This window comes from Micromys minutus (genome assembly GCF_963924665.1).
Source record: "Micromys minutus genome assembly, chromosome: 9".
In the NCBI taxonomy this organism is placed as follows: Eukaryota; Metazoa; Chordata; class Mammalia; order Rodentia; family Muridae; genus Micromys; species Micromys minutus.
In genome coordinates this window covers 67,306,144-67,331,579 of record NC_137978.1, presented here as the reverse complement: position 1 = coordinate 67,331,579, position 25,436 = coordinate 67,306,144, and the positions used below count along the sequence as shown (strand labels likewise).

The following is a 25,436-nucleotide window of genomic DNA, read 5'->3' as shown; positions in this document are numbered from 1 at the left end:
ACTAACTGTACAACCCTGCCATCCTGTGAACCACTCTGCAACATGAAGTCACCTGGTGTCAGATCAGGGGACGTGCAGGGGGGTAGGGCTGGGAAATGAGTTTGCCCCTAAATGACAGCTATTGATAGGACTTCTGTCATAGCCAAGATCTGTGAAATAAAGCCATTGTTTGGGAGAACTGGAAGCTGGGAAAGGGTAGGCTGAGAAGAAGGAGGGCCCCAGTGCTCAGATGGGAAGAGCTCTCTCTGTAAGACCTGACAGGAGCACATAGGAGCTGCCTGCCTTTGCCTGGCAAAGAGGCCCAACAAGGTAGTGGGGGAAACTGTGGCAGAAGTGTAGCCCTGGAGACCAGTATTCAGTGCTAGACTAAACTGACAAGAGTCTACTGTCTGATGCCTGGGACCTAGGTGTGAACTGAATCTGGGGAGGGTAAAAGGATCTCTAGTCTGGGCCTGGGGTCATCGGAGGCTAGTTCTGCTGCCTACCACTGTGATCTTGGGGGAAACACCCTTCAAGTCCAACGGCAGGACATGAGTGAGCAGGAAAGGGAGACAGAAGAGGATGACGGTGTTACCTCAGACACAGCACCCATGCTACCCCGAAGGACTACTGATTACCACATCTCAGTCCTGGCACCTATCCTGGCCACCCAAGGCCTCAGGACCCTGATGCTGTCTTGCCAGACCCTAGGTGGATTCCTGCTTCATCTGCTGCTACCTGGGACAGTCTTCCTACTGGTGTTGCTGCCAGCAGCTGCCGTTGTCTACCTGGGATTCCTGTGCCACTCAAGGGTGAGCAGTATCCATTGGTTAATCGGTGGGGAATGAGAGTTCTGTGGAGGTTCAAGTCCTTGGGGTTGAAGGTGAATCTACCCCCCTTCTAGTCCTGCCCCTTTGTAATCAGAGACTTGTGCATCCTCCTCTTCTGCCATCACCCCTACCAGCTGCAGACAAAGAAAGGCTCTTTGTTACTCAGGGAACATCTCTCTTGCTTCTTCCCCAGGCCTCTTAGCTTTGTACCAGGAGGCACCAAGGCCTGGTCAGTGAGGTTGCTATGGAGATAGGAAAATAAATTCTCGGATTCACCTGTCCTCAGTGCCTCTCTGCTACTCATACACACACACACACACACACACACACACACACACACACACACACACACAGCCCTTCCCAGAACCCTCTTTACCTTGGCTACGCTTCCCCCATCTATGGCTTGATCTATACATAGATGGTCTTATGGAGAGAAAGAATGCTAGCCGGCGACAGTACAGATGAGGCTCAATATCAGCTATCCACACAGGTAAGGGCCGTGGAAGGAAGCTCATATGGGGACAGGAAAACTGGATTGGGAGAGCCAGCAAGGTTCTCTGCCCTTTCCTTAAGGAATCCCCTAACACGCACCCAAGCACTCACTGCCAACTCTCTTGGTTCAGATCTCACATTTCTGTCTAGGCTCCACTTCCAGGCCTTCCAGCCCTACCCTTTTCTTTCTGAACTCTGCCCTGAACTCTAGGCTCAGTTAGGTTCTCCAGACCTCGGGCCCAGGTCCTCCGTCACTACTGCAGTGCTTCCCTGTCCGACCGCACGCTTCCACTGTCCACAGGTTCATCCAGCCCCGAGTCCACGGTGCCGAGCGCTGCTCTCAGACCGCGGCTCAGCGGCGCTCATTGTGTTCGGATTCCTCTCTCTACCGCCGCTTCTGGTGCTCGCCTCTGCCATCCGCTCCCTCCTAGTCCGGCGACTACGCCCGGTACTACCTACCCCCGCGAGGACCCCCGACACTTGCCGCCCGCCCAGGAGCAGCGAAGATCTGGCGGACGGCCGCCCAGATGAGGAGAAACAACTTTGTGCTTGGGTATGATGCCTCAGAGGTCTCTCCATGTTGAGAGCCTCCCAGTTCTCTTCCCTTGACCCCCAGAAAGTGGATGACTCCTTGGGGCTCTGAGCGCAGTGCTCGAAGTCGCCAGGAGATGGCAACCGGGTCCCTCAGAAGAGAGAGAAAAGGTGTCGAAGAAAAGCGTTTGTCCTCCATCCCCTCCTGTGGTCAGCAACCAGCTTTGCAGCTATCTATGTGCCCCCCTCTCCTAAACCATGCATAATTCTAAAAGCTCCAGGGTAGCCAGTAGCTGCCAGAGTTCATGGCTCATCTTGTGGAGTCAGCTGAGTCCTCCAAGGTCAGCTATGACCTTGTCCAGGACAAAGATCAGTTGGGTCCATGGTCAAACTATTACCAGATTGGGTTTGAGAAAGGATCTGGGATCAGTGATTCAGTTCAGGGTCAGTGTGTTGCTGTTGTTAATATATAATTTATTTTTATTTTCTGGGCATTGATGTTTTGCCTGTATGTGTGTCTATTTGAGGGAGTCACAAGCCCTGGGACTGGAATTACAGACAGGTGTGAGCTGCAATGTGTGTTCTGGGAATTGAAACTGGGTCCTTGGAAGAGCAGCCAGTGATCTTCTAGAGGACCCAGAAGCCGTATCTCCAACCCCCAGTACTCAGATTGCATTTGGGGTTAGGTACCAATGTGTTTCCAGAACTCTGACCAGGGTTCTTTCTTTTGAGATAAGCAGCAGAGTAAGAGCTCATTTTACAGTATCACTAGTTTGGGCTAGAGAGATGGCTCAGCAGTTGAGTACTGACTGCCCTGCAAAGGTCCTGAGTTCAAATCCCAGCAACCACATGGTGGCTCACAGCCATCTGTAATGAGATCTGATGCCCTCTTCTGGTATGTCTGAAGACAGCTCCAGTGTGTGTGTGTGTGTGTGTGTGTGTGTGTGTGTTTAATAAATCTTTAAAAAAGAAAGAAGAGAAAAAATTTAAAAACAATGTAAAAAATTATAAGATTTATCTTTGTATTTGGCATGCTGCAGTTTTACTAACATGCTCCTATGTATGCATAAATTATCACCTTCCTTCCTCTCCGTCTCCTATCTCCTTTTCCCTGGCCTCATACATACTAGAACTAGAATATCTCATTCATTTTCTTAGAATATCTTATTTATTTTGATTCTTGGTGTCCTAGGATAGACTTAGGCAAGCATTCTACCACTGAGTTATATCCTTAGCTGTGGATATATTTTTAAAATTTAAATTATTTAAAAAATTTATTGTGTTTGAATTTTATTTGTAGACCAGGCTATCCTTGAACTCAGGGAATCTGGCAGACTCTGCCTCCCAAGTATTAGGATTAAAGGTGTGTGCTACCATCCTAGGCTAAGCCTTGAGCGTTTTAAAGCAGGAAATCTACCAATTCTACCACTAAATGAGCCCTGGCAATTTATAATGCCAATCCGTATCTGTGGTGATTGTAAGGAGCTATGCCCTGGTTACGTTTTTGTGACAAATTGATACAGGCCAGAGTCTTTTTAGAAAAGGGAATTTCAGTTGAAAAAAATGCCACTAAATTGACCTGTGGGCCATTTTCTTGATTAATAATTGATGTGGAGAGCCAAGATCACCTTGAAGGGTGCCACCCTAGGCATGTAGTTCTAAGTTGTATAAAAAAGCAGGCTGAGCAAGCTATGAGGAGCAATCCTGTAAGCAGCATTCTTTTATGGCCTCTACTTCAGTTCCTGCCTCCAGTTATTGTCCTGAGTTCCTGCCTTGACTTCTTTTAGTGATAGTGTGTGATCTGGGAAATGTAAGATGAAATAAACCTGTCATAATGTATGACTGTCTGTCTGTTTATTTTCAAGTCAGAGTTTCTCTGTATAGTCTTTGCTGTGCTGGAACTCACTCTGTAGACCAGGCTGACCTTGAACTCACAGAGATCTACCTGCCTCTGCCTCCCACATGCTAGGATTAAAGGCAGCATGTACCACTGCTTGGTTGGTCCTGGTCTTTTCTTATTTGCTATTTTTTTTAATAATTTATTTTATTTTATGTGCATTGGTGATTTTACCTGAATTCATGTCTGTATGGAATTTCAGACAGTTGTGAGCTGCCATGTGGGTGGTGGGAATTGAACCCTGGTCCTCTGGAAGAGCAGCCAGCTTTAACCACTGAGCAATCTCTCCAGCCCTTTGATGTTGTATCACAGCAATAGAAACCTAAGACAGGAACAAACTTTATTGGTTTCATTCAGAGACCAAAAACCAACCAAACAAAAGAAAACCCACCAAAACACCCAGTCAGCTTAGGTACCCTTTAAGGTACTCGTTTCCTGGCCCTCAATACAGGGTACTCACTCTTTCCCCTCTCTGCATCCCAGAATGTCTCTCTGTCCTGTGCTCAGAAAACTCTTTATTTCCCTATCTGTTCCCTTCAATATGCTGGTGGCTTCTTATTGTTTGTGTTATTACTTTTTTTTTCTAAGACAAAGTTTTGGGACTGGAGGGATGGCTCAGTGGTTAGAGCACTGACTGCTCTTCCAGAGGTCCTGAGTTCAATTCCCAGCAACCACATGGTGGCTCACAACCATCTGTAATGACATCTGATGCCCTCTTCTGGTGTGTCTGATGACAACTACAGTATATGTGTATATATATGTATGTATGTATAATTAAATATATATGTATGTATATATAAATTAAATCCTTTTAAAAAATGATCATTATAATTTACCTGCAATCTATTTGTACCAGACTTGTTTTTCACTTTAACTTTTATGAATCTAACCAGTCTGCTCTAGAACTCATGATTCCCCTGCCTCACGTACTGGAATTATAGGTGTATGCCACCATGCCCAGGCCTTTTTTTTTTTTTTTTTTTTTTTTTTTAAGGATCTAGCACACTGTTTTGCTAATGTGCCTCAGCCAGGGTCAAAGGTCAGCCTAGACCAGGATTGAGTTAATTTTATAGCCTCAAGTATAGCCCACTGTGTGGCTGAATCAGGACTATTGGGTGCCTTGTGTGTCTTGGGGTTTTCCAGCCTTCATCTGTGTCCAGCTTTGATTTCTTTCCTGATCAGACAGAATGACGGAGGCAGCTGGTCGCCAAGCTGCCCAGGAGTGCTTCCTCCGGAATGAGGCCGCCTTCCTTCTGCTGGAGCTGGTCTGGCCAACCCCAGAAGTTGAAGAAGACTCTCCTGGGAAGCTCTTGGCTGAGGATTGAATCTGCCTGGCCTCACAGTCATCAAAACAACAGCTGGGCCTGGTGGGGGTGGGGAGGTGACTATAGAGATCAACTCCTAAGCTTAAGTGGCTGCAGGCTGGGTGAGGAACTCTGTCATAGCAGCAGCCTCAGACATTCCATTTCCGAAAGGTGTTTCCCAGCTTCCCAAGCCCATCTTGAGTCTTGGGTGTCCTCCAGGTGGCCCTGGGGATGTCCAAGGGAGGGCAGTGAAATGACCTACTTTAGCCCAATCATCCAGATTTTCTTTTTCTTCCTTTCCTCTTTCCTTCTTTCTTCCTTTATTTCTGGGCATCTTTTCAAAGGAACACTGTGTGCAGAGTGTTGTGGTTTATATCTGTAATCTCAGCACTGGGGAGGCGGAGGCAGGAGAATTGCTATGAGTTTGAGGTCAGCCTGGGCTACAAAATAAGACTGTCACAAGACAAAACACCACTGTGCTGTGGAGGGAGCTGGGTACAGCAGGGTACAGCTTGATGTTTGTGTGAAGCAGACATGACCACTCACAGATCACACATACAAAGGGAACGTGTGGAGGATGTATGTGGGGGGGGTCTGAGGAAGGGTTTAGGGTCTGCATTTAGCCATAAAGGAGAGAGATATAGCCGGTAGGGCAGAGTCTGAGTGCTGAGGAGACAAGCTAGCTCGCTACACAACCAGACACAGGTCTGGGGTCACTGTCTCTCTTTGGCCCTCTCCAGATATCCAAAAGGAACCTTTCATTTCCACCACCATTGGACAGGTCCCAAAAGGGGAGTTTAGGACTGAAGGAAAGAGTGGGGCTGGGCCTTCCGTCACAGTGCTCCCTTCCCATCCCTGAGGTAGTCACTGGCCTGCATAGCTTGCTATCTCCTGCCTTGGCAATACTGTGTCTGGACCCTACAAGTGCCCATCCCCAGCTCTTGCCTAGTATGAGCTCATGACAGAAACACTGTCCTTTAGAACTAGAGTCCTCATGTCTAGACTCTAGCCTGAGAGTTCAGAGCACCCTAATTCTTCTAAGGACCTCCATCTCCTATCTCCTCACCATCTCCTCAGAGCTGCAGATTTAGGCTTCAAGGTAGGCCAGCCAAGACCTCCACTTAGGGGATGCAGGCTTCGTTCCCAGAAACTCAGGGCCTGCCTTATATAAAGGAACTTGACTGGTGTTGGCATGTACGTAAGGCTGTGTGCTGTTGGTTCTCCTCTTATGCTTGGAGTCAGAACATTATCATAGGTGAAGAGACTGGCTCAGTGAGATTCCCATTTACATAAACCACAAAGTATTTGCAGGCATGTCCGCAGACGGCGCCTGTCAGGAGAGGCGTTGGGTTTTGCCAGCCTTGTCCATCCAGCTTCAAGTCTGGGCTTAAGCTCTAGCCTTGCTTCTTCCCCAGGCATGTGGGTTGGGCCCCTGAGAAAGGCAGGAACTGAGCCAGGGTTGGGTGATGGTGGTAGTGGTGCTGAGTAGGAAGAACTGGTGCTGTCCCTGAGAGCAGAGCCCATATGGGGTGCAGGTATCATGCCAGGCTGAGGAGGATCTGGGAGACTGGGGGGAGGTGGGATCATGGCCCCTGCAGGTGGAGGAGCAGAGATTGGAGCTGGAGGGATCTTTGTTGAAATTCAGTCGTTGTTTTTTCAGTCAGGACCTGGACCTGCTCTTCCGTCCATTTCTGGCAATAGTCTTTCACATTCTCTTTGTGTTTCTGACCACTGTAGTATGTCTTCCTCACAGATGGAGAATCATGGGTAAGATATCACAGTAATCACAATAAAACTTAGGCATATTGCTCCATAGGCCATTCATTGGCCAACACCTCCCTCTCCCGCCAGGAACTGACACACACAGGCTATGCTAACTCTGGCATAGGATGCACTTATTTATTTTATATGAGTACACTGTAGCTATTTTCAGACACACCAGAAGAGGGCATCTGATTCCATTACAGATGGTTGTGAGCCACCATGTGGCTGCTGAGAATTGAACTCAGGACCTCTGGAAGAGCAGTCAGTGCTTTTAACTGCCGAGCCATCTCTCCAGCTCCCAGATCACCTCTTATGGAACCATTCCAGCCAGGATTGAATGCTGGGCATCCCGTGTCAGGATGGAGCATTACTGAGTCTTAACACATTTGGAGTTTGTAGTCTATCTCTGATGGCTGCTTTCCTAGAAGCATTGAGTCAGCCATTTTGCCTCACCTCAACTTCTTCCAAGACTCTCCTAATACTCAAAATCCCATCAGCTTCCTGTGATCTGAAAGCTACAGAGCCTGGTTTGCTGCCTCTGTCCCATCCCAAGCATCCTGCTATACATATGCACTCTTACCAACAGCCCTTTGGGTCTTGGCACTGCTGTTGTATTTGCTTTCAAAGCTTTTCCTTCTCGGAACTCCTACCACAGGGTTCCTACTTACACAGATGCCCTGGTCTTACACAGTTAAGTGTCTTTTAGGGAAATTAGTAGCCCTGTATATTGGTTACTTTTATATAGCTGTGACCACCATAGGATAACAGATAGGAACAATGTGGCACAGAGTCCAGATCAGCCTGGTCTACAGAGTGAGTTCCAGGACTGCCACGGCTACACACACACACACACATACACACACACACACACACACACACACACACACACACACACACATTTGCTTTAGCTCAAGGTCTCACAGTGTTCCAGTTCGCTGTGGTGGGGAAGGTGTGGTAACAGCAACTCAGACCCGTAACAATGGAATTCTCAAAGACTTGTTCCTAGTGTTATTCCTCCAGTTAGGCACAACCCCCTACAAGTTCACAGACTCCTACAGCTTCATGGACTCCCCAGAATACTGCTAGCTAGGGGATGAGTGTTGAAAGCATGAGTCAGGGCTGGAGAGGTGGCTCAGCAGTTAAGAGCACTGACTGCTCTTCCAGAGGTCCTGAGTTCAAATCCCAACAACTACATGGTCGTTTACAACCATAATAGATCTGATACCCTCTTCTGTTGTGTCTGGAGACAGCTATACTACTCACACACACACATTAAATAAATAAATCCTTAAAAAAACAAAGAAACCATGAGTCTGGGGGACCATTTTTGATTCAAGTCGTAACACCCTGCATCTTTGCTAGCATGGAGCTTTCTTGCTCAGTCCTTATCTGGCGGTACTGTGAGGACAGGCCTTGGCCTAGTGCCTGCATCTTCTGTGATAGACTGGGTAAATAAAGGGAGGCTTGCGTTCATCCCAGGCTCAGGTTGTTCACCAAGCCATTTTTGTCTTCCTTGCCCCTCTGGCTGAAAAAAAAGTGGGTTTGGGTCAGTTCTGGACCCTGAGGATGAAAAGGGACCCTAGATCTCCAGACCTAGTTCTCAGGCTCTGGCACCTGCCTCACAGCAGCGGGGAGGCAGAGCCCTGCTGCTCTGGGTTGCTGGGAGATCTGTGAGATAGGAGTAGAGCCCTCTAAAAGCTACCCCCAACACTTCCTGTTTTTGTGTTCTGGTGCCTGCTTGGATTTTCATGTGTGATATAAACAACAGGACAAACTGGAAGGTGGCAGTATACACCTTTAATCTTAGCACTCAGGAAGCAGAGCCAGGCGGATCTCTGTGATTTCGGGGTCAGTCTAGTCTATAGAATGAGTTCCAGGACAGCCAGCACTACGGGGGGGGGGGGGGGGATTAAAGAGAAAGATAAAAGAAAAGGACCAAAGAAAAATGACATTTTATGGACATTTCAGCCTGGTGGAAGTGGGAGAAATTTCCCTATTGGCAACCATCCTAGTTAGCTTTAACTTGATAGAGCCCAGTGTTATCTGAAAGGAAGTCTCAACTGAGGGATGCTCAGATCAGGCTGGTCCATGGGCTTGTCTGTGGGGGTTGCTTTGTGTGTAATTGATGCAGGAGGAACCAGCCTACTGTGGACTGTTCCATTGCCTCAGCAAGTGGTCCTGGGCTGTATAAGAAAGCTAGCTAAGGATGAGTCAATGGCCAAGCCAGCAGTATTCCTCCATGAAAACAACACCAAAACCAGTGTGACAAACAGCAGCTCACAGTTAGGGTGGAGGGGCAGGGGCAGGGCAGGCAGCTGTCCTCAGCTGAGGCCAAGGGTCAGGTCATAGGTCCCAGGAGCTGCCCTTTTCCCTAGGGTTGAACATGACCACAGCCATCTGTAGACAAAAGGCCTTTCTTCTCTGCAGAAGCCTGACTGTGGGAGGAAAGGAACATTCCCTTGGTCCTTGGCTGGAAGCAGGGCACTCCGCTAAGAACATCGTCTCTGGGTTTCAGGAAACCCCCTCCACCTACCTGCAGACAGACAGGGCGGGCCAACTCCTCCAGGAAGTGAGGCACAGGGGCCTCCCTGTCCTGAGCTAAAGCTATGGGGGCAGGATAGATTTAGCAAAGAGGGCAGTCCTTCTTCTTGGGTTCCTAGATTGACAGAAACAATCAAAGGCAGTCCCTGGAGGCTAAGGACTGAGGGGTCAAGGTCACCCTGGCCTGGCACATCTTTACCTGTGACAACATTTCTGCCCTTTCCCCTCCCATGAGCCTGTCTTCAAAGGCATCTGGACTATTGTGTCTGTGCTTCCTTTAGTGTCTGCCTCAAGCCCAGACCTGACCCTGACCATTGCACCCCTGGCAAGTCCCTTACCCATTATGATGTCTGTGTGTCTTTCAAGGATGGGGAACATTGCAAGACAAAGGGGTAATATTTTTTCTGGTGGCTGAGCAGGGGGTATGGATGACGGGAAGGGTGTCCCAAGGAATTTGGCAGCAGAAGCAACTTGGCCTGAGCCCAAGTCAGGCAGGTAGCCCAGCTTGGATAGGGCTTGGTGGAGGCTGGGTCTCTTGTGCCTTCTCCATCTGATGGTGAGGCCAAAGGAAGGAGAGAGCTACTTCCCTGAGTCACAGCCAAGAAGACCTGATCATTTTTTCCAGAAGGGTTGGAAACAGGGCAGGCTGAGGTATGACTGTAGGTTTAAGGGCTATGAGCCTCTCTCTCCTTACTCTAAGACCCAGCTCCCTGGCAGAGCAAGCCTGAAATAAAAGGATTCTTCTGTATACCCCAAGTCCTCTGCTTGTTCACAATGCAACAATGTATCTGGAGCTGGAGGTTGTTGGTGCCCCTTGGGTGGCACAGTCTTTGAGGGAGTCACACACACTGTTCTCTTCCTCAAGAATGAGGCAGAAGCATCAAGAACTTTGTGGTCCGTCCAGAGGCCTGAGGTCTGTGGAGTGAAGCCAACATCCATTGCCAAGATTCCCGGCAAGGGGGTGGGGGACGGCAGCAGGACATAGCTCTTGCTTGTTCCTGCAGCAAGCGTCTCAGGCTCAGGCGTACTGCTTCCTTTTTTAGGCAAAGCCAAGCTCAGGCACAGTCCTCAAGGCCCCACAGTGTCTCACCTGCCAGAAATGGAGGAAGTAAAACCATTGAGTCCCATCCGTCCTCCCTGCTGAGCATCCTCTTGCTGAGAGTGGGAAGGGAGGAAACATCCTGCCAGACAACATCCCCTCCCATGTGTGCCTCCACCCCAAATACCATAATTATTTACAGGAAAGCATCTTAAGAGAGCAGCCGTCTGTGCAGCCCTCCTGAGGAGCTCAGTATCCTCTGAACAACACTTTAGACAGCTTCCTTTGCTCTGGACTTGGCACTGACTACAGGACCCAGCTTTAGATGGCCAGTGGGTCCCTGGTCCTGCTGGGGTCTGACCTGGGTGTAGCCCTGTGCTACATTTGGGTGGTATAGAGAACAGCTATAGGTTCTGACTCCCTGACTTTTCCTTCAGTCTTTTCCTCTAAGAATTCAGGTGAGAGTTCTGGCAAGGTGGGGGCTTTTCATTTTGTAAAAAAAACTTCTTATATGCTTCTGCCCCCTCTGGGTCCTTGTTGAGAAAAGGTTGCTTCTTTGTACAGCTTCACTTCCAAGGTTCTATTGTCTAGTAAGGCTCTCCTGTCTTCAGGAGCTTTGCAGATCAGGAACTGCGGGGGCGGGGTGTGTGTGACGGGAGACTCTAAGGGGTAGGGAGAGAGGAGAGAGGTGGAGAATATGGACAACACATTATCTCATCCTGCAAAATAGAGATGGAAATGTTTGTCAGCACACCTATGTGCCTTTGTGGCTGCTGCGTGTCACCGCAAGTCTGGGACCGCAATGGCATGCATCACCGTGCAGTCTCTGCAGACTGGCCTTTGAGCGCGCGACTGAGTGCATGCGCCTCCCTCCCAAGCAGGGCGTGGCCGCGAGTGGGTGTGGCCTCTCAGAGGTGGGTGGGGCCTGGCTCACGGTAGGAGGGCAAGTTAGCTGCCAGCTGTGGTCGGTCAAGAGCCCGCCACTCCAGGCGCGATGCTGTTCTGGACTGCGCTCAGCATGGCTCTGAGTCTAGGGCTGGCACTGGCGCGGAGCAGCAAAGAGCGCGGTAAGTGTGGTTAAACTGGGATTCCAATTCCTCACAGCCCATCGGCTGCTGCCCACGCGGGTCATGAACTGTCTAGGTGCAGCCGAGGGACGAATGGGTGGGAAGGCTAGGGGAGGCTGGGAGCGGGAGGGGCAGACGCCAGCACCTCGGCCACCTGCGGTGGGCACTCCCGGGCATTCTTGGTGACTCAACTGAGCTAGAGCTGGACTTGGAGCGCCAAGGCTACGGTCTCCTGCGTCCCGCCCCGCCCCGCCCCGCCCCGCCCCGCCCCTCAGGCCTGGATTGAGGAGAAAGATGTTTGAGAGGCCTCCCTGACTCAGTTTCCTTACCTCTGAAAGGTTCCTCAGTAGAAAGGAGGTAAGGCTATTGGAATGGCCCCACCATGAGGGGGAAGCCCCAAAGCCAGGACTAGATCCAGGCACCTTGAAAGCTGCTGCCTATTTGAGACTTAGTGATGAAAGGTCTCACCATCAGCCGGCTGGACAGGAAGAAAAGGGGATAAAAAGAGAGGCTCACTAGACAATGATTGGGTCCTCAGGCTGCTGCGGGTGGGTATATCTTGCTTTCTTGGTACAGATGAAGCAGGGGACGGGGGCCTAAGGAGGAGAAGGGTGATGTCATCTGTAATCAGTCAGAACTCCAGCCTGGCCAGCAGGAAGGGTCAGTGTATGGTCTTCCCTATCTCTTCACTTTTGCTCTCCCATTCTCTCCTGTTGTTCCATGGGCTCAGGACCTTTGCTTCCCCTGGAAGATGAGTTACCTAGCTTAACTTCATCCTGGAGGTGGTCCTTCTGAAAATCGGGTGTAAAGGGAGCAATGCTTAGGTCCTTCCTGAAGGCTATACAGAATGCTTTACCTGCATGCAGTGTGTATTGAGGACAGGGGTCAGCATTTCCCTACAGAAGGAACATGAGGACAGCCCAGGATGCCGTGGGTACACGGGCATGTACAGTTGGGAACCAGAGGAGAGTGTGAGCCTTTTGTTGGCTTATAGCCCCATTCTGAGGATTCTCTACCAGTATCTTTGGGCAAAGGCAAGCATGTGCTTAAGGAAAGTTCAGGCCTTTGGGGGTGGTTCTGCCCTGGGCATGGGGTTGTCTGGCAGGGCTACCTGGGCTGAACCCCATGTCTTTTCCTCTAGGTCCCGCAGTATCAGCCCCCCAGGGGGATCTGTTGTTCCTGCTGGACAGCTCAGCCAGCGTGTCACACTATGAGTTCTCAAGAGTTCGGGAATTTGTGGGGCAGCTGGTGGCTACGATGCCTTTCGGACCTGGGGCTCTGCGTGCTAGTCTGGTGCATGTGGGCAGTCGGCCTCACACAGAATTTACTTTCGACCAGTATGGTTCAGGCCAGGATATACAGGATGCCATACGTGCTGCACCCCAACAAATGGGTGACACCAACACAGGCCTGGCACTGGCTTATGCCAAAGAACAATTGTTTGCTGAGGAAGCAGGTGCCCGGCTAGGAGTTCCCAAGGTACTGGTGTGGGTGACAGATGGGGGCTCCAGCGACCCCGTGGGCCCCCCTATGCAGGAGCTCAAGGACCTGGGTGTCACCATCTTCATTGTCAGCACTGGCCGAGGCAACCTGTTGGAGTTGTCGGCCGCTGCCTCAGCTCCTGCTGAGAAGCACCTGCACTTTGTGGATGTGGATGACCTGCCTATCATTGGCCCAGAGCTTCGGGGCTCCATTGCTGGTAGGTGGGAAGAGGCGGGGCCTGTAAATCCCTAGCTGGCAGCTTGCTGGGGGGCAGGGATCTGGGTTGAGACCAGGGTGAACCCGTGAGCCTGGTGCCTTTCAGTGTGCAACAGTGAGGAGGTGGTTCACATGTTCTCTGCACACCATCCAGAGACGTACTCCTTTGGGGTGCCCCCATGTACCCTGACACCTGGGCTATAGAGAGACTGGCAGGTCTGAGTAACTACTTTAAGATGGAACTCCCAGGCATGGGAACTCCCAGGCTAATGGACTGAGGGCTACTTTGGGTGAGTCAGGGGTTCCTGGAGGGACTAAGTACAGAGGAAAAGAGAGGTCCAGGGCTCCCCAGGGGTTTCTGCCTATGGCATCATGTGCCTTTGTGTCTACACAGGGACCAAATGGCGTGTCAGGCCCACCATTTCTGGTGAAATGACCAAATAGGTCAGGGATTATCTCCTACAGAGCTTGGGCCCTACCTGTTCTATTCAAGGGAGCCACAATCAGGGAAGGGTTTGAGGTGGTTTTCACTCTGGTGGAGTCTGCTGGGGAAGCCAGAACAAGGAAGACCCACTGCAGCACCTGCTTTCTTCTGGACCTCCAATGCCAGTCCCACAAGGAGAAGGAAGGGGCTGGAGACTAAGGACCTGGTGTTTGGTTTAGCCTGTGGAGGGCACTGAAGAATGCAATCACTCCAGGGCAGCATTCTTACCAAGTCTCTTGGTACAGGTTAATCATCTACACTAAAGAGGAAGGTGTGGGACTATGGATTGGAAAGGGGTGAAAGGTCAGCCTCAAGACATCTCCTGGTAGACCCTGGGCCAATAGGTCCAGATGAACCTGGGGGGGGGTGCAGAAGGAGAAAAGGGTATCATCAGAGATAAACACTAGGGTGGAGACATCTGTAACTAAGGTCAGAATCATCTGACTGGCAGGCTGGGCAGAAAAGTGAATGTCCAGCTGATGGAACTTAGCACCCAGCATCAGCAAGAAAGTCAAGATCTGGACAGCCTACTCAGACTCATCTGCATGTTGATCAGATGGCTGGCTGATCATGTGTTGGTTGTCATTGCATTTGTTCCGGAGTCCCCCTCCCACTCTCAGATAGGAAGGTCCCACACTCTCATGACTCTTAGGTCCAGCTGCTTCTGGGTCCTGTCACATTTCTACTGCTCCAGGGGCCATTGACATGTAGTCTCCTATCCTGGCTGCAGCTTCTGGTCTGTTTCTCACCTCCACAACTGTTCAGAATATGTCAATCTCACAACAAATTTTGTACTGGCCACATAGTCTTGGAGGACTGGTCCTCTGTTCTTAGGTAATACTGTGAACTTTGAGGCACCTTCATCCAGGTTGTTTGGGTGAGGAGTAGCCACTATATCTTATAGGTCTGGGTTTGGTGTGAAGTAGGCAGGAAAGTCTATGATGGGGCCCAGAGTTGGGAACTGTACTCCTCTGTCCTTCCACCAGCCCAGTTAGCATCTACTGGTGATGAACGCCTACCTGGCTCCTGCCTCTCCTTGGCAGAAGGCCTCACCTATTTTATTGGGGCTCCAATCTTTGGATCCTCTCCAGACCAGTGAGAGCCCTGTTCGAAGAAGGCCACTTTTGTTTCCTGACCCCAGCATTACATCACCCTTAGATTCGATGCAGCCACAACAGCTTCATGCCTCAGAGGTTCTATCCAACGGCTTCCGCCTGTCCTGGCCGCCCCTGCTGACAGCGGACTCTGGTTACTACGTGCTGGAGTTGGTGCCCAGCGGCAAACCCGTAACCACAAGACGCCAACAGCTGCCCGGGAATGCTACCAGCTGGACCTGGACCGACCTCGACCCGGACACAGATTATGAAGTATCGCTGCAGCCCGAGTCCAACGTGCGCCTCCTTAGGCCCCAGCATGTGCGAGTACGCACACTGCAAGGTGAGGCAGGGGTACCTCATGGAAGGGCGGGGTGGCATGAGAAGGACACCACTCCACTCAATCACCCTCTTCTTTTGCAGAAGAGGCCGGGCCAGAACGTATTATCATCTCTCATACTAGGCCACGCAGCATCCGCGTAAGTTGGGCCCCCGCGCTTGGTCCAGACTCCACTCTCGGATACCACGTACAGCTCGGACCTCTGCAGGGCGGCTCCCTAGAAACCCTGGAAGTGCCAGCAGGTCAGAACAGCACTACTATACAGGGCCTGACGCCCTGCACCACGTACCTGGTGACTGTGACTGCCGCCTTCCGCTCGGGCCGCCAGAGGGCGCTGTCGGCCAAGGCCTGTACGGCGTCTGGCGAGCGGACCCGTGTCCCGCAGACCACGAGGCTGGAGGCGGGGCCGCGGGAACCCTGAACTCAACTGCCTGCCTCGTCCACCCGAGGGGCCCTCTTCCCTAGCTCAGTGAGAGAGGCACCGCTGCTCGTGGTTTTTCTTGTGGATGGAGTGGGGTTGGGAGATGGGGGGCCGGTCCTGCCTTTGACCCGTGTAATTTCTCCGGTCGTTTCCGCACTGGTCATCACCGACCTTGCCTGACTCCCGGGAAACCCTGGTAGCCTCACGCGCAATGGCAATCCTCTCCGGTTGCCGGTGGAGTTGAGTACACAGTGGTCTTTGGGCAACATTTGGCGAGGGGATGGACAGTGTTTGAGGTCAGGTTGAGGAACTAAGACCCAGGAGAAGCATTCAGGAGAGGAGGCCACCTAGTTTCTACCTGTGCCAAAGGTTGGGCCCTCTGGTGGCAAGGACTACACACGGCTTGGAGGAGGTATCCATGACCATTCAGGTCCTGCCTGTGCCTAGAAAGTGGGTAGGAGAAAGGGAGGAGATACTCGTGTAGGCAGGGTTCCCAAAGATTTCCTTAGGGAAAGGAAAGATAGGAAGGGATACTGGGGGGGCTGATTGATGATGTTACCAACTAGTTTTTATCAAGATTTTCTGCCAGCCGGGAGGCCAGGGTCTTTCAGGGTCACTGACTGCCTTCCTGCCCAGGACCTTGCACTGGGCCCGGCTATCAGTGTCAGGGATGCAGTCTTCACAGGAATGGGATGAGACCTTGGCATTTAGTACCTTGGGAATAGGAGAGCCATGCTATGACAGACTCAAAGGGAGCCTCCTGCTTTATTGTGGGGAGCAAGGTGCCATGCAGGTGGGCTACCTCTTGTCATCACTACTACCCTGGGACATCTGACAGATACCCATGTGTGGTCAGGAACAGGCTTCCTCTAAAGTCCCTATGTAAGCAGAGCCTCTCCTCCCAGAATTATATACCCTAACCCAAGCTTACCTTAACTCCCTTCTTTACTAATGACCCAGACTCTAACAATACAGTAAGCCAGACATAAACTGTGCCTGCGGTCTAATTAAAATGCTTTATTTTTCGTCAAAACTCTCCCCAACCGTGTACTCTTGTGGGCAGTATGAAAGGTTGGGCATACAGGGTTTGTTATGTCCAGGGAGGAAGGGAGGCAGGTCTGCAACATCTATACACTGATCATTCAGCCTTCTGTCCCTCCATGTTCCCTGCCATCTATGTACTAGGGCCTCACTTCTGCAGCCTGGGATCCAATGTTTACAGTAGGTCAAGTTGCTGCTACTACAACTCAGGACAGGAAGCTCTGCAGGGGTTTCCCCACCACAGTTGTGCTCTACTGCAGACTGCTTAGCCCTCTGCTTACATGCTCTCCTTACACTACTTTGGCTACTAGTGAGATCCAGGAGCGAAGTATGGAAAGAGGTGGGGATAGACTTTGGGTCTGATCTGAACAGAGGTGGCTTTTCCTGAGAACTTGCCTATACCAGCTCCCAAGAGCTCCCTAGGGCTCATCCTGGACAGCCAAAGGAGCACTGGCCATGCACGGAACATGTGCATTTGTGGGAGGTGGCTGTTTTTGTGATGATGGTTTGAGATACAAGGCCCTAGCCTGCTGATGGAGTAGAGTCCACTGGGGTATGTGTGTTTGGGAGGGGTGTCCTCTCTCCATGTTTCCTTGTCAGGGCAGGAAGCCTATGTGTGTACCTATAGGTTTTATGTCCACACCCTTACCTGTTGATCAATAGTTGGCTATGGAGCTCAGATTTTCTGTGACCTCAGTTACCAGTCCAGAGTCTGAGGCTATCTTGTATCCAGGATAGATTCAGGTTTGGCATATTGGTCCCACATTCCCCTAAAATACATAAGTTCCTCTAAGCAATTTGTGTTTTCCAATTCTGTTTGCTCCGATGACTATAGTCAAGGTCTACTGGCCACTGGAGAAGAGCCACACTGAGTCTCTGGACCTGAGTATCGGAGGGTTGTTATTAGTGCTTATGATAGTTTGTTAATAGCTAAAACTCATGAGAATCTGAGAGACCTACTATCCTGAGAAAGCAGGATGGGCAGAAGAGATATAGCTGATGGCCGGTGTCCACTTCCACACAAACCCTTGTGCAAGCTCATCTTGATCTAACACCAGGTGGTAGAGGTGAAAGCCTGAGCTCCTACCGAGACAACACAGAATGCTTCTACTACGGTCCTCCTCATCTCAGAGGAAGCCCTCATGGCCCCAGGCACAGCCCTTTTCTTTTTTCTTTTTTATTTGATATTTCACATATTTACATTTCAAATGCTATCTCCTTTCCCCCTCCCCTATATCCCCTCCCCCTTACCTCTATGAAGATGCTCCCACTCCCACCTCATCGCCCTGGCATTCCTTTATACTGTGAAAATGAGCCTTCACAGGACCAAGAGCTTCTCCTCTTATTGATGCCAGACAATGCCATCCTCTAATACATATGTACTGGAGCCATGAGTTCCTCCATGTGTACTCATTGGTTGGTGTTTTAGTCCCTTGGAGCTCGGGGGAGTGGTTGGTTGATACTGTTGTTCTTCCTATGGGGTTACAAACTCCATTTGCTCCTTCATTCCTTTCTCTAGCTTCTACATGAGGGTCCCTATGCTCAGTCTGATGGTTAGCTGCAAGCATCCTCATGTGTATCAGTATGGTTCTGGCAAAGCCTCTCAGGAGATATCTACATCAGGCTCCTGTCAGCAAGCACTTCTTAGCATCAGCAATAGTGACTGGGTTTGGTGGCTGCATATGGGATAGATCCCTATGTAGGGCAGTCTCCCCCAGGCACTTCTTAAATCTCTAAATTTAGTATACATTTCATTTTGTGTGTGTGTGGCAGAAGGGGAGGGGCTGGCAGGTTTGAGACAGGGTTACTTTGGGTAGCCCTGGCTGTCCTGAACTCACTTTGTAGACCAGTCTGATCTTGAACTCAGAGATTCACCTGTTGTCTCTGCCTCTTGAGGGCTGGGATCAAATCAAAGTCATGCACCACTTCCCAGCAATCTCTGAATTTATGTGCATTTCGGATTAGTGCAGGCCTTAAGGAAATCTACAGGAAACAGGGTTTAAACTTCATTTGCCAGACATGTGTGACAAGCATCTTTATTTGATGAGCCATCTTGCCAGCTTCAGGAAGCAATTTAGTGGGATGGGATTTCCTGTGAGTAGTTTGCCACACAAATGCCTCCTGCCCCCGTGCTTCCTCTGGTCCCCACCCTATTCTCTCAGTGTCTAAGGTGATGAGCAGTGGCAGATGCCATCCAAGGCTTAACATACATGCCAAGAATGGCCATTCTGCTTCTCAATATGTAACAAAATACCAGAAAGGGCTGGCTATTCTGTGGTTGCTCCTGGTTGAGATCCATGCAAAATGTGAAGCATCCAGGAAGCTAGTGAGACAGGACAGAGAACACCCTGGATACTGTGAGGAGGAGACCTCAAAAGGGGGCTGCTGCAGGTGCTGGCTCCCATGTCCTCGTGACCATGCAGAGGGTGGTAGTGATGAAGGTCTCTGTTCTCTAGCTTCTGACATTCTTGAGATGAAGCTGTTTATGAGAAGCCAGGTGGTGGGGCAGTCTGTAGTCTAGGTTCAGGAGTGGCTGGGCAGTCAGGTACTGCCACCTTGGAACTGGTCAGTCTATAGTAACAGTAATAAAGGCTGTTAAACCCCCAGAATTGTAGCCCTGAAGGTAGCCTTCTGCTGGGGAAGATAGGACAGGACAGGAACCCCAAAGTTCAGATGCAATAATAGCTGTGTCTTTCCTGCTGGCTTTCTTTCTGGGATGAGGTGACCTTTCATTGTGTGTGTGGGTGGGTGGGGGAGTTCTGCCTGGTGGTGATGTACGCCTTTAATCCTAGCACTTGGGAGGCAGAGGCAGACAGATCTCTGGCTTTGAGGCCAGCCTGGTCTACAGAGCAAGTTCCAGGACAGCAGGGGCTATATAGAGAAGCCCTGTCTCAAAACAAAGGAAGGGGAGCCGGAGACATGGCTCAGAGCACTGGATATTCTTCCAGAAGACCTAGATTCAACTCCAAGCACCCACATGGTAGCTCACAGTTGTGTCTAATTCCAGTTCCAGGGGATCCAACAGACACATACGTAGTGCACATAAAGTAAAAGCAAATCATCTAAAAGAGAGAAATATTTCATTAAAAACAAAGGCCCACAGGGAGAAAATTCTTTTTTTTTGGGGGGGGGGGAGGACAAATACTAAAATTGGAATAATATGGAGAAGATTAGCATGACACACAAATTCGTGAAGCATTCCCTATTTTTAAAATTTAAAAAAAAATGAAGGGGCTAGAGAGACGGCTCAGAGCTCAGAGCTGGTTAAGAGCATCAAAGTATAGTTCTGAGCACTGACACTGGGCAGCTCACAATCACCTGTAATGCCAGCTCCAGTAGAATCCAAAGTCTCTGTCCTCTTTGGGCACCTGCATTCATCTGTACCTACCCACGTAAAGATATATACACATATACATAATTAGAAATAAAACAAATCTGGGGCTGGAGAGATGGCTCAGTGGTTAAGAGTACTGACTGTTTTTCCAGAGGTCCCGAGTTCAATTCCCAGCAATGACACGGTGGCTCACAACCATCTGTAAGGGGACCCAATGCCCTCTTCTGTTGTGTCTAAAGGACAGCAGACAGCTACAGTGTACTCATATAAATAAAATAAGTCTTACAAAAAAACATTCTTCAAGAAAAGGAAGAAAAAGCCAAGCAATGTCATCTCTTCTCTAGGAGGACAGTGTGGTGAGATAGGGGACCAGAAAAACCCCAAGCCGCCGCATACAGGGTGGGCCCCTATATGGGCAGCCAAGGGCAACATGAGAGTTCTTTAGGGCATGGACTACTTTGATTCCTGCAGGCTGCCAGAGGAGCAGCTTACCTGCAAGGATCTAGTGTCCTGTGTCTACCAGGTGGGATGGGGGGGCATGGATGTCCTGGTGACTGAGAACAATGTGATGAAGATTGCAGACTTTGGCCTGACCAGAGATATGTACAACCTGAATTACTACAAGAAGAGAACAAATGGCTAGTTACCTATGAAGTGGACGGCACCAGAGGCCCTTTTTTGACTGAGTCTACATCTTTTTGACTGAGTGATGTATGGTCCTTTGGTGTCTTCCTCTGGGACATCTTTATACTGGGGGGCTCACTGTATCCTAACATCCCAGTGGAAGAGCTTTTCAAGCTGTTGAAAGAGGTCCACCACATGGACAAGCCAGCCAACTGCACACATGACCTGTACACAACCATATGGGAATGTTGACATGCAGTGCCTTCCCAGAGGCCCACCTTCAAGCAGCTGGTAAAGGATTTAGACTGCATCCTCGATATGACATCAACTGACAAGTACTTGGACCTCTTGGTGCCATTTGAACAGTACTCACCAGGTAGCCAGGAACATTCCTAGCTCCAGCTCGTCCAGGGATAACTCTGTATTCACCCATGACCTGCTACCCCCAGGCCCACCCAGTAATGGGGGGACCTCAGACGTGAAGGGCCAACAGTCCCACAGACCAAGCCCCAGCCAATGTTTATGCGGACCCTAGCCTGCCCTGCTACTGCTGGTGTGCCGTGGACCCTAGCCAGCCCAGTGCAATAGGCCAGCAATAGACAAGGCTTCCTGTGTGTTTATCCTTGGCTCCTGGGAGCAGGGTCCTTAGGAACATGCACTGCTGTATAGGGATCTCCTAACTGGCAAGAGCCAGAACACCAAATAAGAATGTAAGAGGCCCACCCTGTGCAACCCTGAGGATCTGGCTCCCTGATTCCTCACTGCTACCTTACAGGAACCATTGTAGAAAGGGATAGACTCCATGTCCAGAGTTGGCCTTGGCCTTTTTGGTACCCAAAGCTGAGCCTTCAGGGAGGCTCTGCTTTTTTGTGGTAAGCCTCTCTTCTATGTGGCACCTTGCGACTGGGGGTGAGTCATAGTGACACCTCCAGGCTGCCTGCTTCCTGTCCCTTAGAGACAAATTATGAATACCTGAAGCAGGTGGTCTATAACTTCTATCAGAAAGGTTTATTCCAGAGGAAAATATACATTTATATAAATAGATGTTGTGTATCACACACACACACACACACACACACACACATACATGTATATATAAAGGCAAAGCTGAGGCTCAAGGGAGCAAGATACTCCATGGGGCTTACTAGTAAAATGGCAAGGGCAGGCAGAGAAGTGAGGGGCTTTTCTGGCACTGGAGTTTGTTTGTACCTAGACCTGTATATTTATTTGTAAAGCTATTTATCAACCCTCAAACTCCAGCCCCTAGTCCCAGGATACTGCAGAAATTTTAAGTTGTAACTTACTAACAGCTGAAGAGGTTTATGCTGAATTAGGGAGTTGCTGAGAATGTGTGTCTGGCCTCCACCAAGGCTGGATGTGACTCTTTGGAGCTTGAGTGACTCTCCCAGTTAGAGGTGGCTCCAGTGAACATTTTATGTTTCCTTTGGCCTCTTTTGTAGGAAATTAGATTTATATAAAAACTTTCTTTAAATTTTTAAAAATTTCAAGGTGAACTGGTATTTTTTAAAAGACTATTTATTTTATGTATGTGAGTACACCATCGCTATCCTCAGACTCATTAGAAGAAGGCATCAGATTCCATTACAGATGGTTGTGATGGAATTCCATGTGGGAATTGAACTCAGGACCTCTGGAAGAGCAGTCAGTGCTCTTAACTGCTGAATCATCTCTCCATCTCGAACTGGTATTTTTCATACAGATTATTCTAATCACTATGTATTCCAGGCAGGAGCCTGTGCACAGGGAGGGGCTGGCCCTGCAAGAAGGTTCAGATGTTAATAGATATGTCACAAGTTTATCTATCTATAATTTATTGAGTTTTTGCAAGTTGTTCTGCTGTATGCATTCCTGTGCAGTGATTCTAGACTTTTATATCCTAGACTGCTACCTTTCAAAGCTTGGGAGAGAGAGGTAAATACAATTTTGTAACTTTTTGTACTATTAATGTGCCATAGGCTTCTGTGGCTGTTCTTGCCTGTCAGCCATAAGGGTAAGGACAGTGGCTCAGGGTGACTTTCTTGGGGGCCTAGCATATAGTTCCTCAGCCCCTACTGGCAGATGTGGTTTTGCTAACACAGGCAACTTAATTTCTAAAAAATAAAAAGATAACTTTTTCTGAAAACAACAACGAAAAACAACAGAAAAAGCCAAATGTCCCAGCTTTCAGGTGGGACAAGGTGTTGTGGGAGCTGTGAAGTCTCTGGGCAGAAATAGGACAAAAATAATCACCAACTTCCTAGCACAAATGTCAGTTAGCTCACTGCAATTAAATATGGTCTTGCAAACAGATAGCTTTTTAAAGAAGGAGCTGTCAGGTGTAGAGAGAATCTCTTTGTGTACTGTGTGGACACATAACCTGTCAATAAAAAGCTGAGGGCCTTTTAGCTTAGGCAGGAAATAGAAGGTGCTAGGAGGTCTGGGAGGAAGAGAAGAACTCTGGGATAGAGTCAGGTGTAGGAGGAGATTCCACTGGCAGGAACTCTGAGCAGACAGAAGCATCAAACCGAGGAGAGGTCACCAGCCATGTGGCACACATAGAATACAATGTTATAAACTATTCTGGAAATGAGCCAAAGATTATGTCCTAAAGATTTCTTCATAAATAATTAAGTCTCAGAGACATTCTACATTCTATATCGGACTGTAAAGTATAGAGTCCACTGCTCAGAGGAAGAGGCTATAATTCTGCCCTCTTCATGGTAATCAATCAACCTCCCTGCTCTCAGACACAGGGTCTTGCCAATCCACCCAGACTTGTCTCACTTTCTTTTTCTCTCTTTTCTTTTTTTCAATACAAAGTCTTGCCTATATTGTTCAGGCTTAATCTAACTTCTAGGTTCAAGCGATCCTCCTACTTGCATCAGCTGAATACTCTTAAAAATATGCTTAATTTTCATTGTGGTCATGTCCTGTATGGGTTTGTACATGTACCTGTGAGTTGAGAAGCTTCAGAAAGGAGTTATAGACAGCAGGGAGAAGCCTGATGTTGTTTCTGGTAATCAAATTCAAACCCCTAGAGGAGCAGCTAAGCTTCTAAGCCAGCCCCACACTTTAAAAAAACAATGAAAAATAGTCAAGATTCAGAATTTTATAAAAGTTATGAACTTACCAAATGCACCAAAAGGCTGAAAGGTGTGTGGCTTTAAAAGCTCTGACCCAGCTTTCTAACCCATCTAAACTCAAAGGGGACTGCTATGAGAGATGTGGTTTGTTCATTAAAAACCAAAAAACCATGTGTGGTTATTGCTAGGAAACTCATTTGGTTCTGTTGGGGAACAGGTATCCCAGAATAATCTTAAGACTTATTTTTTTTTTTTTTTTTTTTAGGACTTAAATTTAAGACAAATGGTGGTGGCTTACACTTTAATCCCAGTAGTTGGGATGCAGCAGACTTCTGAGTTCCAGGACAGTCTGATCTGCAGTTTAACTTCCAGGAGAACCAGAGCTTAAAGAAACCTTGTATCAAAAAAACACAAGATGTTTAGACGGTTATGGAAACAGGCAGGCATGCTTATAGAACTAGCTGTCCAAGACTTTGCTAATCTTTGTTGTAATGGGAAAGGCCCAGTTGAGAACTTCTCTTGGCATTCCTCTTAGTCCCTCCTACAGAGACTGAGGCCCTGCTGTCTCAGTGAGGTTGTGTCACTGCTGCTTGATTCCTGTTCGCTATTCTGACTCTACCCACCAGTGGACTGTTGGTGTGTCCTTGAAGTGTCTGCAAGTGGATTGAGCTGTTGCTATTAATTTGTGAACTGAACTATGGATTTCCAGACAACATAGATGGGAGTTGTTCCAAAGAACCATTTCTAAACAGGTCCACTTTCCCCATATCCTTTTTCTCCCCACTACCTTTGGTGGATGGTGGGCTATAAGGGAGGTAACAGCATTGAAGAACCATCTTTAAAAATAAGATTTTTAAAAATTGAAGTTTTATAAAAAACAAATAATAATGATAAAAAAACCCTTAAACTTATTTTTCAGTCATTTAAAATTGCCTTTTGTTTAGTGTTAAAAATCATTCCATACAATTCTGTGAACTCAACAAATAATAATGATAAAAAAAAAAAAAACCCTTACACTTCTTTTTTAGTCATTTAAAATTGCCTTTTGTCCAGTGTTAAAAATCAGTTCATACAATTCTTTGAACTCAACCAGTTTTATGAAAGATGCTTGGGCCCAAGACGCTGACTTTGGTGAATATGGGTTCCCTAGTGACAACTGCCCCTGTCCATGCTTGATTCTTCTTGCCCAAAGGTTAGGTCAGCCAGCCCCTAGGTCCAGAGCAGACACCTGAATCAGCAGGTTCCCAAGGATTACTCCCTGGCTAATGACCACAAGCTTTAGAGCACCAGCCCTCTACTCTAAGTAGCTTCTCAGTGTAGTGTACCCTCTGCAGGCTCTGGGAGTCTGCTTGGCTTTCTGGCTAGTACTGCAAAGCAGCATGCAAATGGCCGCGGTGGGTTGCCAAAACACCAAAGAAGAGGCTCAAGATACCACCTGAGCAATAGTAGCAGAAGCCTGTAGGACTGCTTGTCAACTGCGTCTAGGTCTCTGACCTAAGTATCTCCCTTATGCTTATTCACGCTTGACTGTAAGAGCCAATGGCCTGGAGATGCTCAAAGCAGCCACAGATGTACGTGAATCCGTTCCGAGAAAGCGTGGGGTTACAGCAGGGGTGGGTGGGCGGACTCGGGGCGCCGGGGCCTCGGGGCCACCTCTTCTCTCAGCCTTCGGGTTGGCCGCCTCACCCCTGCTACCCAGCCCTTGGATGCATGACCTGAGGCATTTCGAGACCGTTAGAGGTTAGCTCCCGGAGCCCCACCATCTCCTTCAGGTGTTCCCTTCCTCTCCTACTCTCTGAGTGGAACTCACAGAAGAAGCGTTCCGACCCTCCGGGGTGTGGGTCCAGTGTCTCTGATCTTCCCCGGCCTCTGT

General features: G+C 49.0%; 2 protein-coding genes across 4 annotated transcripts; both read left to right on the top strand.

The window, feature by feature from the left end:
• Positions 1-530: 530 nt before the first annotated feature.
• On the top strand, positions 531-1,860 carry TMEM278 (transmembrane protein 278; the record flags this gene model as incomplete). The annotated part of the gene is made up of 2 exons (XM_080921847.1): positions 531-791; positions 1,603-1,860. 2 exons carry the CDS (start codon positions 531-533, stop codon positions 1,858-1,860), a joined length of 519 nt encoding a protein of 172 aa, XP_080777973.1.
• Positions 1,861-11,305: 9,445 nt separating this feature from the next.
• VWA1 (von Willebrand factor A domain containing 1) lies at positions 11,306-23,958 on the top strand. Of its 3 annotated transcripts, XM_080921897.1 has the most exons (6): positions 11,337-11,444; positions 12,021-12,104; positions 12,586-13,143; positions 14,785-15,063; positions 15,144-15,302; positions 23,829-23,958. In XM_080921897.1, the coding sequence occupies exons 1-6, from the start codon at positions 11,372-11,374 to the stop codon at positions 23,897-23,899; spliced, it is 1,224 nt and encodes a 407-aa protein (XP_080778023.1). In that variant the 5' UTR covers positions 11,337-11,371; the 3' UTR covers positions 23,900-23,958. The 3 variants fall into 3 exon arrangements, with proteins under 3 accessions (XP_080778022.1, XP_080778023.1, XP_080778021.1); XM_080921895.1 differs by lacking the exon at positions 23,829-23,958 and having other exon boundaries at positions 15,144-17,058; XM_080921896.1 differs by lacking the exons at positions 12,021-12,104; positions 23,829-23,958 and having other exon boundaries at positions 11,306-11,444; positions 15,144-17,058.
• Positions 23,959-25,436: the final 1,478 nt, after the last annotated feature.